Genomic DNA, 18,908 nt, shown 5'->3' on the forward strand with positions numbered 1-18,908 from the left:
TGTTCTGTCCTTGTCCCAGGGGGCTGGATTATACATCTGTCTTTGTGGGTTAAAACCAGTTTTTCTCTGTATCGTTGCATCTATTGTAATTTATTTTTAGTAAATTGTAACTCTGACTTATAATCTCTCTCGAGTTGGGTTCATTTCTCCTGCCTGTTTACTTTCAAACCAGCACAGCATGGAATGATCTGTCTTTTATTGAACAGCAGAGGAAGTTGCTTACTCTACAAGAAGTTCACACAGTTTGGACCACATCTATCCCTCCAAAGCAGACATAATAAAAACCCCTTGTTACTTTACCATTTCAATTTTTGCAATGCTATCTCAGTTTTCCTTTCCAGCCAATATTAAACTTTGTGGTCAATACTTAATGTTTAGCATTTCTCACAGCTGTGGAGCTGGAGACAAGGTAACTTCGTGATTTGTAGACAACACCAGCTCATCACTGTTGACTCTAGAGAGGAGAATTCGTTTGGTTCATCACAAGATTGCACTTTCTACATTACCTGCCAAGTGCAATTCAAGATTGTCACCCTATGTACTTTGGCATCTACTAGCTGAAGCAATTAAGTCAGCTAATGAGCCCTTCCTAACAGGAGAATGAGCCCTTGTTAATCTTTGGGGAATGGTACTTCATCAGTGTTCACAGGCAAAGCTCAATCGTTTAAGTCACATTTATCCTCAACAAACAGGAGCATTATGCCTACATAACAATTACAGCCAGAGATCTCATTTAAATACATACTTGATATAGTACTTTTTACTTACCCATGCCAAGCTGAACTTTGATAGACCCATTTTAAAAAATGAACCAAAAAAAAAAAAGACCATGAACTTAGTATGGTAGCAGACAGTAGATAAAGTGCATACTCAAAGAAAATGTTTCAGAAACACACTTTTGAGGAAAACAGATTAAAATTCTACCAGAAAATTCCTTTCTCCAGATTAGGAATCATGCATAAAGGCTTTAAAGCAGAAAACTCTGAGTTTCCACAATACTGTCCATTTAAAGCCCCTATGACAACTGAAGTGCCCCTTCCTACTCTTTTTCTCCATTTCTTAATGTCTTGGGGTGGGGAGGGAGGTGTTAAACAGGAGCTATTCCTGACTGATAGCTTCTACCCGTGCTGCTTTCTAGTTACAGCACACTGTGGCACCAGCTTTTCACTTGCACAAATAGCAAAGCGGGCAACTTGCACCCTGAGTATTGTGCAGTCAGGTGTGTCATTTCAACCACAGAATGACAGGGGCCTGTCATCCAGCCCAGGCTGGAAGGGGCCTTGACAGACCATCTACTCCCACCTTTCAAGGGAAAGGGATCCTAGAGGAGATTGTCTAGCACCCTGCCCAGCCGCACCCAAAAAAACTCCTGCCATGGGGACTCTACCACATCCCTTGGGAGGTTGCTGCAGTGAATGACTGCTCTGACTGCATGCAATTTCATTTTATGTCGAGATTTCTGACATCTGCAGCAGACCCACCTGGGGACGGGCACACCGGGCAAGCAGGGGCTGTACCGTCGGGGCTGGGCTCGGCCTGTGGGCTGGCAGCTCCATCCGCTTCCACCGGGGAGGCCTGGAGAGAGGAACACAGCACAAATAGAGTAAGTGCAGTGGAAATAAAAGCATGTGCTAATTCCTCAAGGCAGTGCTTGCTGCTCTGCTTTGTAGTGCGTTCTAACCAGATCAGTTTGTAGCTCAGCAGGGCACTGAGGAGTATGTTTCAGAGCAGTATGTGCCAGTCGGGTGTTGAATCACTGGGCTTTAATCTCCTTTTCAAATCACTCATCATCAGTCATTAATGTGGTTGGTTTGGAATAGCTCCTACAAGCTTTTAAAATTGTAGTGTATCTTGGATTGTGTTAGCTGGAGATAAGCATACATTTCACCCCCAGTTTCCTCTTCCAGAGTAACACAAAAATGTATGCATTAGTGAATACATAGCACATACTAGGGTTTGAAAAGTGGCAAAGTAATTAAATACTTCCTCTATTTCACGGTTGTCTAAACAATCTGTTATCTGAAGGGAAAAGCCAGAGCTGGTATTAAAGGTAATGCAATACTTGAAACACTACTAAGAGAGGAATGAAAAAATATGGTGAGACCATGTCAAGCCAATAATTCAAATGCCTTTGAAAAGCAAGCTTCCTGACCTGGGGCAGGGTTGTTACAGAGTTAAAACCACACTGTCAAAACAAGGGTAACACTTCAGCTGATCTATTCAGCAGCTTCCACCATACATCCACTTTTCCAGCAGGCAAATAAAGAAAAATCTGCAGCAAAGTGATCAGCCACTTCCCAGTGCTTCTAACACCAAGAAGATCTAGAAAATGGCACATTCAACAGAGGAAAATAAAAAAAGACTGCTTTTAGAAATAAAAAGTAACATATTTCAGAAGTAGTCTGTTGTAGACTCTCTTTCCTGTCCTCCTTCCACCACTTCATCTTATTAATAGATGCAAAGGAGGAAATCAGATGAAATTTTCTCTTTTCTGCAGGCAGGAATCAGACTTCCACCATCTGCACAGATCCTGTTTCCTATCCCTGCAGGCCCACATGAGCCTGTGGCTCCTTATCCAAACATGCCCCATGAAAAGCAGACCTGGCCTCTCACAGCTCAGTCACTGGGAACATCTGGCAGTGCCAACAGGATGGCAATACCTGTGGACACACCACAAAGCTCCAGAGAATTTTGCTGCAGGCAGAGCTTACGAATCCCTGCCTCTCCTTCTCTCTGGAGGGGGACATGCTTCGAAGAGGGGCAGAGAACACGTCTGCGAAGATGCCCTGCAAGGAAATGGTGAGGACTGGTGTGGGGCCAGGGCCAGCAACCTGGTCAAGCCCAGCAGGAATTCAGCAGTGCTAGGAAACAAAAGGAGCCTGACGCTGCCAAGGGCTGTGCTGCCACCTCTCAGTAGGACAGGCACCACATCACAGCCAGGAGTCTCTAGAAGCAGCAGCATGTCTCATCCAGCACTTGCTGGAGCTGGCTGCCTGCCATCCTCCCCACTGTCTGGTGCTTTCCAACACACCCTCACCTCTGCCCACCCTCGCCCTCTGCCCCAGGCAAGACATGGAGACACATCCCCCACTTGTCTAAAAGCTGTTCTCAAACTGGATGAGGCAGATAGAGAAATACAGTCTCCAAAAAGATAACATGGAAGTTTCAGGATCTCCTCTCCACCATGTCCATCTGTGAATGCATCTACACCAAGAGCAAACAAGGCACAGACCTCTCCCTCCATGTTGCCCACACTCCAAAGAGGGACAGTCACTGGAGATGAGGCACAGGCTAAAACACAGGCCTCAGAGAAATGCTCCAAAGACTGCAAGTCTTGTGCCCCAGAGGTTTGCTTCTTGCCATCTAGTTGCTCTTTTCTCTCATATAACCCACCTTGCTTTCCCCCAGCCCATCTTGATACCAGCCTGTGTTTCACTGAGAGCTTTCACAATGAAAGCCCCAGCAGAACACTACTGCAACTAAACAAAAGTTCTCCTTCAGCCTCAGCCTCTGGCTCCAGGTACAACAGCAGCCAGCGGAGAGGCTACTGGAAATTCTTCCCAACCTTGCTCAAGGCAGAAACAAGTATTTTTTTTCTGCATGAGGACAGCCAGGCCAGTGTAACAGGCTGGCCAGAATAGGTCATGCCATCTCTGCCCTCAGAGATTTTCAAGACTCAAATGATCAAGCCCTTAGCGACCTGTTCTGATCTCATGCCTGATCCTGCTTTGAGCAGTAGACTCAGCTAGAGACGTACAACTTGAATTATTCTATATCATTCTAAAACCTATAAAACTTTGTTAAACGTAAACAAATGGCTATTACTGAGAGCTCAGGATTTGCTCTAAACAAGGTAGATTTCACCTGGAAAAGCAAGAGGCTCCAAACCTACTGCTGCAAACCTTGTGCCCTTCCAAAGAAATTGTTGCAAATTTCAATTATTAATGTTTAGATTGTTATTATTTTTTGTGAAACAGTGGAATTCCCCCTCCACTCTCAAAAAGCAACTGTCCAAATTGAAAAATTAAAATAAATAAAGAAATTCATCTTTAATTTCAACCTTGGAGGCTTTAAAGCCATAAACGGTAATAACCACAGGCCAACAGAAAAAGTGTTAAAGTGTTACATACACTCAAGAAGGGCAACTGCTGATGTCAGCTAGGGCTGGAGAAAGAGCACAGCCACACTGGCCTCTCAGCGGGGTTAAAATGCTCAGTGAATACTGAGATGATGCATGATGCACAGACATGATGCACTTTTGTCACCTCTGGGCCTAGAATCACCTCATGAACCTAAACACAGTGCTGTCATGTAGCTATCCTGCAAAAGTGTAATAACTAAATCTACCCATAACCTATATCCAGGAGGTTGAATGAGGCATCGACATAAATGTTATTTTTAGAAAAAAGAAAGAGCAACTACTTGCTGCAGGAAAATGGATTTTTACAATGGCATGCTGCAGAAGTTCTGTTCCTGCTCACGAGACTTGACTCCTCCTCCTCCCTCTGGTAAGCAATTAAACGCTAGTGACATACAGCTAAAAATATAAAACTGATTAGTAAGTAATTTATAAAAAATTTAAGTCAACTTCACTGGGGAACTCTCTCATTTCCACTAAATCTAACTCTATTTATAATACCAAGTTAATGTAATGTTATCTAGTATTTTATCCACAGGTATATGATACACTTTCTTGTGCTCATACAGTTCATAAAATATCTTTACTACCACAGACTATCACCCTTCACATTTCATAAATATTTTGTAAATAAATAATGATGTTATCACTGAACATGAAAAAAACACATACAAGCATTTTATTATACCTAAGGGGATCATATTTTGATGTGGACACTGAAAAACTGGAAAACCTGCTGAGTGATGTTTCTGAGGTAATACAGATGAGCTCTCATACTTTGGGATGAAGGCCTCACATGGCCTCTCAGCACCTCTCTGCTGCAGCCATATGTGTTTGTGTGGGCAGAGCTCTCACTCTGCAGGGTGGCAGAGCAATTCCACACCTTGGCTCTGCTGCAGGTGCCTCTGAGGGAAGGTCATACAACACCTGCTTGTCCACCACCACAGGCAATGAAGCCTTCAAGGGAAGTAGGAAAAACCTTGGTGCGTAGGGGCTGTGATTATGTCTGCTCACTGATCCAGGCTGGCGTGAAGACTCTGTCCTATTAACCCCTGAAAACTGGAGATTGCTGTCTACTTGGATCAGTGTTTTCAGTACCCTGTGCATCTAGCTACCCGGGAGTTTCCTGGTAGCTTTGCCATTTACAATTTAGAAGCCTTAGTCAATGATGGGAAATTAAAAATCATGGTTGCAGTTATGGTTATGAGCAGATCAGTAACAGAGGACAAAGCAACACCTGGGTTCTGCTAAACAAGGTATCCATTTAACAAAGACACAAGCACAGCTGCACATACAGTGTTACCAAACACGTATTAGGGATGAAAATAAATTAGTTCAGCCTGTGACAGATAGGATTTTTACCACATAAACTAGGATATCAGTCCAAGTATTTCTTTAATTAAGATCATCCAAGCCAGAAATAGCCATATTGCCCACTGTTGTGGCAGAATCATACACCCTTATAAAACCCTAAAAATACAGTACCCGGAACACCTAACACACATAATATCACAACTTCTACAAGAATACAAACTCCAAAGGAAGTTATAGTAGAACTTTATTAGCCCTTATTGCAAATTAAATTGAAACATAGCTCAGTTAACACTGCTTGCACACAAAAACACGTGAAATATTGTTACTGTATTTGCTATGAAAACATGACAAAGTAAGTTGTCTGGAAAGAGTGAGAATGCAGAGATATCAGGAAGAAGCAGGTTAGAACTACAATTTAAATTCTGTAAAATCATTTAGGAATGAAATTGGTTGTGGTATCAATAGCCACATGTAAAAATTGCCTGATACATCTTTTAAACTTCTGTGATTCGAATTCTACACATATCATTGACTTTAAAATTTTCATACGATGATTTCCTCACCAAATTAGTGTTTTCAGTTGTTGTGAGTAGTAATGGCGGCATGACTTTGGGTTGCCACCACTAAGTTTCTTGCATCCTATGTTAGTATATTACTACAGTCAGAACACTGCTTTGACAGGTTAAGCCATCTGCCAGCTATATAATGCTATACTCAGGCCATCTATTACAACCAAAGATCAGGGTAATCAGTAACTGACAGAGAAGCCTTGAAAATGTTGCAAGAAATAGTGTGAAGTATTCCTGATAGTCATTACAGTTATTAATGCTCAACTGGGATGTAAAATAAGCTCCTGTCACTCACAGACACTGAAAAGGGCATGGCTGTCTGGTGGACAGGAGACAGGCATGTTATATTCATAACCAAACACTGAGCAGAGTTCCCTTCTAGCTGCTTTGAAGCTTTGCTGCTCTCACTTCTCATCCTAAACCTTTTTCCCTTCAGGTAGTCCAGCCCTCCATACACCTTTTTATGTGTGGTTCAAGGCAAAACTGTCAATCTGGAACAGGCATACTAACTCTACGAGTGTTTCTTGCAACGAATCAAAAAACAAAGACTTGTCTTACCAGATCTGCACAAATCAGCCCTGCTCTCCTGTGGCTCGGCCAACAATCCTCAACCACAAGAAAGCTTGTACTTTAATCTCAGTTCAATCAGTGGATTTTTGAAGATGAAGGAGAGTGTTACGTGGATATAGAAAAAAAAGTTTATTTTTTGCCAAGCATGCAGTGAGTAGAAATGGACAAGTTTAAGCTAGCTAGAGAAAAATTAAAAGAAAGCTATCTCCCCACCATCACCACCTCACCCTGATCTTTATTTAAACTGCTGCCTATATTTACTATTTTTTGGTTGATCAGAGTAAAGTTATAATTAGAGCTATAACAAGCCAATAATTTCTAAATGCTCTTTTTATAAGATTGGATAAAATAAAGTGATGTTACTTGGTGACAAATTAATCTCCCTACACTAAAATCTGCACAAATATTGTTTTAAAACAAAAGAGTTACTTTGCCAACTTCTGATTCAAAGAGCTAGAGGACAGAACTTCTCAGTGTTTGTAATGTGCATTACTGTTCTGTATAATGGAAAGAAAACACAACCTAAGTGGCCGACAGGACGAGCAGATGATTCTCATGTTATTGCTGGCATTGCCACTGACTGATCAGTCTTTAGGCCTTGGTCCCAGTTTTAAAAACTGCATTAAGAGAGGTGTGCTTTACCTACTACCCCTCTTAGCATTACATCGCTCCACAAACACCAGTGGAATATTCTCATCCTGTTTGTAGGCCAGCTTTATCCTTCTAGCCTTGAATCACTGGCAAAATTTCATAAGCTACTTTAAGTAAAAGTAAGTCTCTCGTAAAATTCCCAATACACTACTTATACATAATACTCTACCTATAAACTACAGATACAACTATAGTTTCCTGATAATATTTTTCTTTACTATCCTGCCCACCTCTTGCAGTTTTTTGCATTTCATTTCATAGTAGATTTAGGCAGGATGAATATATATTTCCCAATCAGTCTCTGATTGCCAAACATTATTTGATTTGCATATAGATTGTCAAAAAAGACAAGTGACACTGAGGTCTCTCCCATAGGAAATGATTCCTGCACTTCCCTAGCTCCTCAAAAACCTCAACAGTATTAGTGTTTTAAGTGGTGCAACTTGACTAAACTTCAGGCCAAAAAAGCTGCTGAAGTACAGTTGCACAGCATCTTCCCCCATTGCAGACAGCGCCTGAGGGCAGCCAGACAGATTTAAAGCAGGACTACAGAGCTTCAAAGGGAAGCCTGCCAGGCAGAGAGAAGACAGAAACTAGTCCATTTAACAAATGAACTGAAACAGCAGAGGAGCAGCCCTAAGACGGATGGAGGAGGAGGAAGGCACATGTAAAAACAGGAAGGGAATCAGAAGGGGAGGACAGGAGGCCCAAAGGTAAGGTATATATGAAGAGGAATATATGTTTCATGAAATAAACTTGGGGCAGAAAATGAATTAATAAAACACAAAACTAAACCAAATCTACGAGCAACTAGAGGGGAAAAATCAAATCCTGAATCAGCATCTCTTAACAGGAATTACTGCCTGTGAATCTTATTCAAAGCCTGGGAAGGACACAGCTAACAAGCACTACATCAATAAAGTATACAAATAAATGTAGTGAAAGCAAGTTTCGAAATGGCTTTGAAAACATGCTTCATTTGTAAAAGTTTTCTCAAGACAAAAGAACTTCAGTAATTTCTTCCACTCCAGGCAGCTGTTCTTCTTCATCTCAGCTGCTTTTCTATGCCTTTTCTGTTGTCTTCTCCTCCTCTTCTAAAAATTCAGAAGGGTTAAGCATCAGACAAAAACTATACCCTTGTTTTCTCCTTGTGGGAGGTGATACAGTGGAGGCTTTCAGAAGGCTTTTCCTTCTAGGAATGTGTAGTTTGGAAGCCCCACTGGTGGGGACAAAACCAAACCTCTTCTTCCCTTCTGGAGGGCTGACAGTGACAGCTAGATCCAGCATTCTACCCAGCAAGAGGTCATGTTTTACGGGGAGTGGGACAAGCCCACGAAGATCTTTACTAATTTGGATTCCAAATCTTCCTAGGAGGGATTATACCTTCAGAGAGGAGTTTAGCATTTCAGGCTCTGCAGATGAGGCTGACGTTGTGTTGTCGAAAGACTGAAGTAAAATTGGCACAGGGAGAAGGCTGAGTGAAGTGAGTCCAGTGTAGCTGCCCGACTCTTGCAGATAAGGGCCCAGACCAATCACATCTATATCAAGTTGCCTATAGCAGTGCTGGTCTGTGTCCCAACATACACAGTGAAGAAGCCAAGCACCAGTCCCATACCTCATCTCTGTAACCTGACATCTAAGGCCTTTCCATCCACAAATCAGGGCCCTACTATATGCTCAACAGCTAAATTACTGCCCATGCCTTAGTCTGAGGCATTGAGACCTGGAAAATTAACAAGAAGCATCTGGGCAAAGAGAAGTAAACATCTAGAAGGAACAAAACCTGAAATCTTATTTTAGGCTGGGCAAGTCTCCTGTCACAGGTCTCCTCCTTTCCCTCATCATGCTCAGTGCATTCCAACTTGTTTTCCCATGGAAGATCCCCCTGAAAGCAGTCTGCTGTCCTTGCTCTGTCCTGGACATGCTTAACACACATACCTTTGCTTGAAGATGAAGCACCAGGAGTAATTATAATGACGTGCACTACCCAGTCACATTATTGATGGAATCATGAAGCTAATGATATAAAATCTGTAGTTAGAGCAGAGACACTTTGTCAATAGCACCATTTGAGTGCACACTCATTCTCTCTTGAAGGCTTCATCATTAAGTGCACTCAAGCTTACAAACCAGGAGCTATTTTGCAAATGTCAAGACTCACAAGGAATCTGAGGAAGAAAACTCATTGCCAGGGCTAAGAACTGGAAGCAGAAATCAGACATAAAAAAATCTGTGTTCAACTGGCCTTATCGTCCTCAAAGCTGTAGAAAGGATGAGGTAACACCAAGCAGATATGAGTACACTCAAGAACTAACAGTGGCTCCTGTTGCTGAATTTCCTCATAACTCTAATTAGGCCTGGAAATCCTAAAAAAGGAGACAGTAGCACTTTCAACTGGCTACTTTTCTGATTGTCATTGTGCTTCTAATCTTCAGCAAGCTGAGGTTCTTCTCTATTCTCCAAATACTCCCATTATCTGCTTTTCCATATAACATGCAATGCTTACCTGGCTTTTCCCTCACAGACAAATTGTTCTGAAAGGGGCAGCCCCAACTCTGCCTTCCCTGCAAATCATTCACTTTTGACTCTATACCAGTTCCCTTTCACAGGATCAAGTCTGTGTTCACAGCACACCCCAGTTCCCGTGATTGCTGCAGGCTCCATGGTTTGGTTGCCCGTTGCTAGAGACTGGCATTAAGCAGGGGAGTAAGACACAAACCCTTTCTCATGAATGAACCATCACGTGCCAGGACAGACCCCTGTCTGCTCCCTGTTATCCATTTGGCCAATGCTTGGATGAAATCTGAGATGAAAGAAAAAAATTATCATACTCCAACTCTCACCACATCTCCAATTCTCTTTGTTGTTACACAGAAAAACATGGTGAGAATTCCCTCTCCTGTCAGTTGTTTGCAACCCTTTTAAATGTTTTATTTGCAATCCTGCCCTTATTTCTTGTTTTGTTTTTACTATCTACTTTCATTACAGTTTTGTAGCATCTAGATGCCTGCTGTGATATGCTCTAGTTTTACTCCTGCCTTTTTCTCTGGGGAAGAGGGGGAGAGAAAGATGAAAAGGTAAAATTAATTTGTTTCTCTGATAAGGCAGTTAAGAAGCACGTTGGCCCCTCTGAGCATTTCCATAGCTTATCCGCTTTTCTAATATTTCTGAGAGGGGAATGAAAACCAAATGTTCAAAACTGCCAGCACATCCACATCCTCTTCTTTGAAAATTGAAAACTGAGACTAATTATAATGGTTCACACAGTCCAGTCATGTTGCTGATCTAATCAGCTTACATTTGGAGAAGTGTGGAATAAACCTGCACAATGGCTGGGACACTAAATCAATTTCTCCCTGGCCTAGGACATTTAAAGCATGTTTATCAGCTGAATGATGTCCCCCCCAAAAAAAAGAAAAAAAGAAGAAAAGCTGGCTGCAAAAAATGTTTTGAATTTTACCCTCCTATTTCTCTACCCACATACAAAAGGAAGAAGCCTTTAATTTACAAAGGATTTTGGTTTTTGTTTTTTTTCCTGATCTGGGCACACCCTCTTGAAATAAGGCAAACATAAGCACTCGGGTATCATTAGTTCGTGATTAAATACATCATGAGACAGAAAACTGGCAAAGAAAGTAAGGCTGGTTTGTTCGTGTTGGTCTTACTGTTGGCTCTTTGTGCACACTCTGAGTGGCAGGCCTCTGTAAACTGAGCTCAACACTTGGGGGGTCCTTCTTCAACTCTACTGGGGGCCTGTCCCCTCTGGCTACTCCATCAAATTTCAGAGATCTGCTTGGCGAAGGAGTAAATATTACTGTTGAACACTCTTTATCCTTCTCTTCTGTGCCGTTGACATTTTCTCCATTCATGCTGACTTTTCCATCTACCTGCAGAACACAGTTAAATAAATATGCTGAGGCAATTAGCATTAAAAGGATTTTAGGAAATTAGGACATCAACATGATATTATAATCATTAATACAGTCTGTGTTATCAGTGAAGGAGGGAGCTAAGCACACATTTCATTCCATGGGCCAAAACAGAAGACGACCCTATGACCCTAGGGGGGTCATAAACAAAATACAGGAACAAAGTAATAATTTTTCTGGATTTCCTGGTTTTCCACATTCCATTCTCCCAGAAACATACAGACACCCTTTGTGTGCACAGATCAAAGGATTTTTTCCAAAAATCGAAAGTTTTATGTTAAATGTAGACAAAACTGCTGGGCTTTGCATTGCTTCATGCAAGCAGGTTATGCTAATGAACTGCTTCTGTACCCCAATGACCTCATCACAGTATTAGTAGACCGTGCTTTCTGAAGCACTGTCGTGTGAACTTTGAAGGGTCAGGAGTAGCAGAGTTTATCCACTTGTTTCTTTATTGTTCACAATAGGGAAACAAAGCACCAACAAATGAAACTGGGCATTCCACCCTCTCCATGAGGTGATAAAATAAATTGACTTTGGGCAACCTCCTCGAAAAGGAGAGCACAGAAGGAGTTTAACCACCTTTTTTTTCAGGGTCAAGTTAGCTCCTTGGTGGTCATATATTCTCACTAAGGAACTCTTAAGCAAGGAAGAAAATACAAAATATGCTTTCGCTTCTTCCTCTGCAGTAATACAGTTTCTTCTCAGACTTTAATACTTCGTAATTCCTGAATGGAGGTGGCATGTAAAGAATTCCTTCAGTTTAGAGGGCTGTTTGTAGAAGTATACAGGAAAAAAGTCTTGCTACAAAGAACTCACTGGCCATTCACTGTAAGAGGACCCAGGTGGAGAGAGACCAGGAGTGGACCAGGTATCAGTACCACCACACTGCTCCTACCTAGCTACAGCACAGATGTTTATAGTCTTGTGAGGAGGGCTTTGTTACTCTGTGCACAGCAATCCTTCCCTACTTATTGAGTAAACAGCTTGGATACCTCAAGAGTGGCACTCCAACTTGGTATATACCATCAGTACCAAGCTGAGGGCGCACTCCTCCCATTGACTTCTTGTACATATGCATCCAGAGGCCTGTTCTCAATGAGCATGATTAACTAAGGGGCCATCTCCATGCTGATGGGCATCCTCAGTTCTGCCAGATGTGTGAGGAGGTGAAGGCAGTAGCACCTTGCGCAATCAGCTCCACAAGCTGTTGTGCCCCTTCTGACTGTTTTTCAGATGAAAAGGTTCCCTCCCTTTCCTCATTGCTATCATTCACTTAACATAGTACCTCTCTTAGGGTTTATTTCCAAACACAAGAGTGAGCAGATACTGAGCCCCAAGTCTTCTGGGACTGTGTGCTGGATTATCTACTAGAGAGGTAGGTTATGAAAGATCACAGAAATAAAAGAGCCAGGAAAACACTGGCAGGCCACACCATCCATTTCAGTGTCTCTGTTTAGACTAAGACATTTCTTTATTTATATTAAGGAGGAAAACCAAACGTTTGAATGATCAGGACAGATGCCCTGGCTGCAGAGTTAAACAAACATACTCCTTCCCTCTGATCTGGAGGAAGTCAACACATTGTCACCAGAGCCAAGAATTATCGACAGACTAGTGTTTCAAGGGAAAATAATGCTACAGCTATATGTGCCAGGGAGTAATTCCTACTGAGACAAATCACATTCTTCCACATCATGTGAACAAGCTCCAGACAGATTTTTAGTGGTAGTTGGTGGGGGTAGAAGCATCAGTGGATTAGTTTCTCCCAACTTATGTGAATTATATATGCAATAACGTGACAGTGATACACACACATATCTTCGTGTTCTGAGGAAAAAAGTGTCAGGGATCAGAAAAAACCCAAAGATTCAAGATTCACTGATGTCTAAAAGGTAAACTCTAGGGGCATACCAACTGAGGTATAGGAGAAACAGGAATTACCAGTTTCACACTTCAACTGGGAAACATGGTGGGGGTGGGGTGTGGTTTCCACAAGAGGTGGGACAGACACCACAACACATTTTTTTCACTATCTATAAAAAGCTGACTTATTTTTTAAAAAGTAAGCAACCTGAATATACATGGTAGCAATGCTACTGGGCTTCAGGGATCCTTGAATATCACTAGCAAAGTATCAGCAAGGGAATCCAAATTCTACAGGCTGGGGGCACCCATGCCTATATGCTGCTCACAACATGGCTACCCAACGAGACTTGGGTAAACTCCAGTTCTGGTACAGGCACTGTGAACAGCAGACATTTTCAAACTTGACTTATTCTGGTCTGTTCTCTCTAACACAGTTTTCTGCTTTCTCCATCATTGGTTCAGTATCTTACTCCAATTCTCCACAACCACCCAGTCCAAAGATACGCTCCTCACATTCCATATCCTGGCTTCAGTTTCTTCTCCTATCCTCTTCTCCCACAAATCTCATAGCTGGCTCCTTATTCCCAGCAGCCCTGCTTTCATTCAAGTTCTCACTTCTTTTATTCCCATAATTTTAGCACAGTTCTAGAAATTCAGGGCAGCCACTCCCCTTCTCTCACCATCAGTCTCCAGTTACTCTGCTGCCCCAATATCAATCTGTTTCCCTAAACCTGCATGGACAACCTAAACCCTCTCTTTACACCAGTGAAGCAGCTCTCCTCATTCATCCCTCGTGAGAAGCATGTTTAAGACAGAGAATATCTGTGGGAAGCTGGCTCTTGACTGTGCAGGAGTAGGGACACTTTGCACTGAATACAGGCATACTTCAATGTTCCCAAGGCTTATGACTCGGTTGAATGGGACAGGCTTGTATGGGCATGGCAAAAATCAGATCCCTGACGCAAAAGTCAGTTCAGATCTTGCTTCAAAACTCAGGGCCTCCACACTCCCCGCCCCTTACATGTTGTTTAAAAACAAAAAACATGACCACATACTCTTTTACAAAATCTGAGGAAATGGCTTGCTTTTTTCTTGAAGTCCTCCTTTCCCCAACCAAATTAAGCCTGAGGAAAAATGACCAGTGCAGTCCGAACAGGTCAAGTTTCTAAGCAGACTGGTAACCAAGAAGAGATCACTGAACCAGGCAGCACAGAGCACGAAGCTGAGTTTTATAACATCGGAGTGCTGCAACTCTTTTCCACTTAATTACAATAAACATTCATATGTTCAGATTATTTAATTAGGATCTCTGCCTCCTGATTGACTTGGGGGAGTGTGATGTATCCTACCTTAAAGTTCTTTACCTTAAAGTTCTTTAAAACTTCCTGTGTATTTTTGGGTTGTGAGTAAGGCTTGGGTGTCAACATAGGCACAGCCTTGGGGGTGCTTTTGCTGGGAGATGTGCATCCCGTCGAACCACTGGGCTCTAGTTCAGTGGTGGGAACAATGGTTGCTTCAATGGTGGCAGTGAATTTTGGAGCAGGAAGTGACTGTTGCCTTAAATATCTCAGAGGATTTGGGTCTTTCAGTGGGGAATTTGGCTCCACTGAATGGCTTCTTTCCAGAATTTTTGGCATCTGCAAACGCTCAAGGACAGCTTCACTGATAGTGAATCTTTCAATGTACTGCTGGAGGATGCTCTCAGCCTCCTCCTGTGTCTTTGCATTCTTGTATGCCTCATGAAGCTCCCGCTCTCTTCTCTCTCTGCAAGGGAGACAACACAAGAGACCATTGCATTAAAATTAACACTGAAAATCACACCTATTTCCTCTGCTCCAACAACATCCTTCCCTCCCTCCCTCAGGCCTGCAGGCACAGCTGCCCACAGTTACCTATGGAGCACATGGTATTTTGAGACATACCACTACACCTCAGTAAAACAACATACTTCTCTTCCACAATTTCTCGGTAGGTTTTGATGCTTTTTCTGCGCTCGTTCGTTCCGTCTCCAGACAATAATCTTTCCATTTTCTTTCTCTCAGCTTCCTTTTTTATCAAATCCTGTGAAGCACTCCTTCGACGACTCTTCCACCGAGCCAGGTCCTGTGAGAGAAGGAAGGCACCTGAATGCAGAACCTCAAATAGCTAAAAACTGGTCCCAGACAACAATGAACCCAACCAGCCACTTTGCAATGCTTGTTCTTGCTGTGGACCAGGCTCTCACCACGTGCAAGCATCAATGTTTATCTTAATGAGAAAAGGAGACTACATCATAAAATGAAAATGTTGCCTGACTGATTTTTCTCCGAATAGCAGGATCCAGTAAGGATTTCATAGCTTCACTGATTTACTTTATTTCTGGCAGGAAATTTGGCCTAAAAGGAAAAGTCAGGGCACTCATTTTCACTTGTGCCAACATCAGGGACAAAAGCCAATCCCCCAAGAACATTAAGTAGAAAAATTATGTTTGGTGAAGAATTTTAATAATCAGATATATGGGAGGCAGGTGTCATTGGAAGAATGGATGTTGTTTCACCATGAGCTACAATGGCACTGATAGTCTGCCTTGGAGAGCTGATAGTTCTGTACTGTGTCCATGCTATCAGTCAGCTACATGCAAGCATGGTTGACCCATGATGAGGTTTTTTGATAGAAAAATCCAGTGCAGCATCCAAATTTAAATTCTTCCTCATGGGCACTCTGCAATATTTTGGATCCAAATGTAAGCAACACAGGTTAGCGACCCAAGTGGCTCACACCTGCGACAGAGCAAAAAGCCTATGCTCTGTATTCAGCTATAGAGAGAGGTCCTTGTTGAAGTAACAAACTTACGCTTTTTGGAACCTGCCTGCCTGAAATTGTGCAGTAGATTGACTGACTCTGATCAGGCTGAAAAACTAGCCTGACACTAAACCAGAGAGTCATGGCAAATATCTGTTATGGGCCCCTATGTCTTGCATCCTGCTTCGGTTATGAATTCACAAATCCTGGAAGGTATAGGAGCAAGATCTTCTTCATAGTACAAGTATTACAGTAAAGAAGTCTCCTAAGCTATAAAATTACTTTGCAGCCAACTATTAAAGGAACAAAGTTTTACATGTAAAAAATAACCACTGCAGCACTCCTGCAAAGAAAAATAACTTTGTAGAAAACTGTACGGGCACATTGTCATTAACTGTACAACATCAGGAAATTACTATACAGATTATATTTCATACACTCTAAAAAATTCTGGGTTTAGTAAAACACAGATATTCAGTATACATACCCAATTCAAAGGCTATTTAATTACATGGTTTTCCAAATACTTTAATTGCACTTTTATTGGTAAACAGCAGAAGGTACTGCAAGCACAACTTATTTTATTAAAACCAGGAACAAACCTTGTCACTTTTAATTTATCTTAAAAGCACACATTATTGATGTTACGCTTAAGGGAATGCTCATTAAAGTATTTCTTCACATGACCTATATATCAGTGTATAATCCCCTTCATGTAACATAGGCCTTTCATTTTCCTCAGCTACTAATTATTCTCATTGAAGCACCAAAGCATTTCTTTATTCAGCTACCCCCACTATTGCCTATTGTTTGAAAATTAGTTTTTCATTAGGAAATTTTGTAACATAACCCTTCCTCCTTTTTTTGTAATTAAAACCCAGACATGCTTATCTTTTCCACTCCTGGTGCTTTACAATAACAATAATTAAAAAAAGCCCTGAAACTGTTAATTGTTGGCAAATATACATCACAGGCACATAAAAATATCAGACCATGAAAGAGCTGTTGTCTCTATAAAGCCCTCAACATGCCAAGGACATTCCAATAAAGGCATTTTCAGTACCTCTTCAAAACTTTTAGTTCAGTGTAGAAGGTGCTGAGGGCCTGGAATACTTAGGCCCTTTACCTCAGACGATTTTCAATTCAACAGTAAGTTCTCAAACTTCTTGAATGCCTTTGGACTCATTCTTATCTCTGCTGGGAAACCATGGCTTCCCACACATAGAGACTTTTCAACCGAAGTCCTTTGTTGTTCTACTACAAAAAGTTACTTCTTAGCTGTATATACTTTTTTTTTTCACGTTTCCTTGAATTTTCTACCCAAAACCTCTCTGAGGTGTTTCACAGTAGCTGTCCTTGTAATGGGGAACTACCATACTTGAAGTGATGTGCTTTTTGTTGTGGGTTTTTTTGTAATTAAAAAAAATGTCCAAAATACCTCATGTAAAATCAGTCTTCAGGAATGAACAGAATTGAAACTACAACTCCTGATACTAACTTACCTGCATATGATGATTTTCTGTCCTTGCCAATTTAACAAATGCCAAGACAGCTTACAGAAATGCATCAAGGGAAGAGGGTTTGGAAAGCCCCCAGGCAGGGTGTAGCTAACTGGAAGGGTAATTGGTTTGCTTGGACAAGTTGGAAAACATTAGCATTTTCTGTATCTATGCTAATTTATTAAAGACAAGTCCAACCTATTTATTCACTGTCTTACCTAGTCTTGTATTTTGTCACTTTAGACATTTACTAATTAGAAAAGTTAGAGAAGGCAGCACTCAGAAGTTGTTCTGCCTTCATTTTTACCTAATCAAAGTTTAATTAGCTTTTTTTAAAAAAGCAAAATACCTGGTGCAAAGGCAGAGGCACCAGAAGACGACGCATTCTGTAATTTATATCAAATTATGAACTTCTAAGCTTTTAGCAACAATACACTGAGGGAAAAAAAAGCACTGTCGATTATGTGAAGCACCAAACAGCAACTGTAGATTTAGCAAGTTGTCCTCGGTGCCTGCCAGCATTGCCATGTTGTATACTCACATCTTGCCATCTGGTCTCGTCCTCTTTCAGCTGGTTGTGTATATTCTGCAGTTTCTCATGGCGAGCTTTGCTATGAGGCTGAGTCACAGCTTCTTCTTCACATCTCATGTCAAACATGCTCATACTCCTAAAGAAAGGGAAAACAACAAGTGTAGTGCTATTTGGAGGCTTATATTCCTTCAGATTGCAAGAGCTCAAGCCACATGAGGGTGCTACAGCAGAATCAGCCACGTGCACTGTTATGAAGCTCCCAAAAGCAGCAGTCCCCTAGAAAGACCCGTTAGCATTCTTGTGGCTCCCACATAGTACTTCAGGCATTATAATCTTCAACTTTCTCTTGATTTTGTTAGTTGACTGCAACTTTGTCTCTCACTAAGTGTTACTAACGTTACACTTCCATCAGTAGTTCTTTTTAAAATCATTCTATCATTCAGAACATTTTACTTCCTGAAGATCTGTGCCCAGTGAGTTTTCAAGACCCCTCCAATTAACAACACAGACAGAAGTTTCCATTTCAATGTAAAATAAGAGAGGCTTGAGGAGTGTGTCAGTGGGAGCATGGCTGGCTAAATGCTATTGCTGCAAAACCAGGGAGAGCTTGCCCAGAGAAGTACACACAGTTCAAACTGTATGGTACTTTCTCCCCTCCCTGCCTCAAAGAAATCCAATGCTATCAGCACCAACTCATCAGTACAGCTAACCTAACAAAGAAAAGATGACGTTCAGGACAAAAAAGTTTCTTTCTGTTTCTGTCCCTGACCTTTGGAGAATTAAAGGAAAAAAAAGGTTATGGTTTGATATACATCCCTTTGTATTATATAAAGATCTTCACACAAAAGTAATGTGCTTACTACTAGCTATTATTAGTAAAATGACCTCAGTTGTGCCATTCAAAGCAAAAAAAAGTTAAAAGAAAGCCATGCAGTTCCACATGAAGTGATTTCACAGCAGTCCTCAAATGATCACCTGTAGCTTTAGGTGAGCCAATGAGCCAACTAGCAGGAGGAGCACCCAATGAAGATAAAATTGTAGGTGACTGTGTCCACA

The 18,908-nt window shown here is 41.6% G+C and overlaps 1 protein-coding gene across 4 annotated transcripts in view; it reads right to left on the reverse strand.

Annotated features, from left to right (window-relative positions):
• LIMCH1 (LIM and calponin homology domains 1) overlaps positions 1–18,908 on the reverse strand; it is a 177,966-nt gene that overhangs the window by 23,223 nt on the left and 135,835 nt on the right. For all 4 annotated transcript variants that reach the window (XM_064652943.1, XM_064652946.1, XM_064652945.1 and 1 more), the window contains 5 exons: positions 17,862–17,988; positions 14,989–15,143; positions 14,405–14,804; positions 10,908–11,129; positions 1,482–1,575 (listed from right to left, as the gene is read on the reverse strand). In XM_064652943.1, coding sequence (XP_064509013.1) covers positions 1,482–1,575; positions 10,908–11,129; positions 14,405–14,804; positions 14,989–15,143; positions 17,862–17,988 — 998 coding nt within the window. The remainder of the gene's footprint in view (positions 1–1,481; positions 1,576–10,907; positions 11,130–14,404; positions 14,805–14,988; positions 15,144–17,861; positions 17,989–18,908) is intronic.

This window comes from Pseudopipra pipra, chromosome 4 (assembly GCF_036250125.1).
Source record: "Pseudopipra pipra isolate bDixPip1 chromosome 4, bDixPip1.hap1, whole genome shotgun sequence".
Taxonomy (NCBI): domain Eukaryota; kingdom Metazoa; phylum Chordata; class Aves; order Passeriformes; family Pipridae; genus Pseudopipra; species Pseudopipra pipra.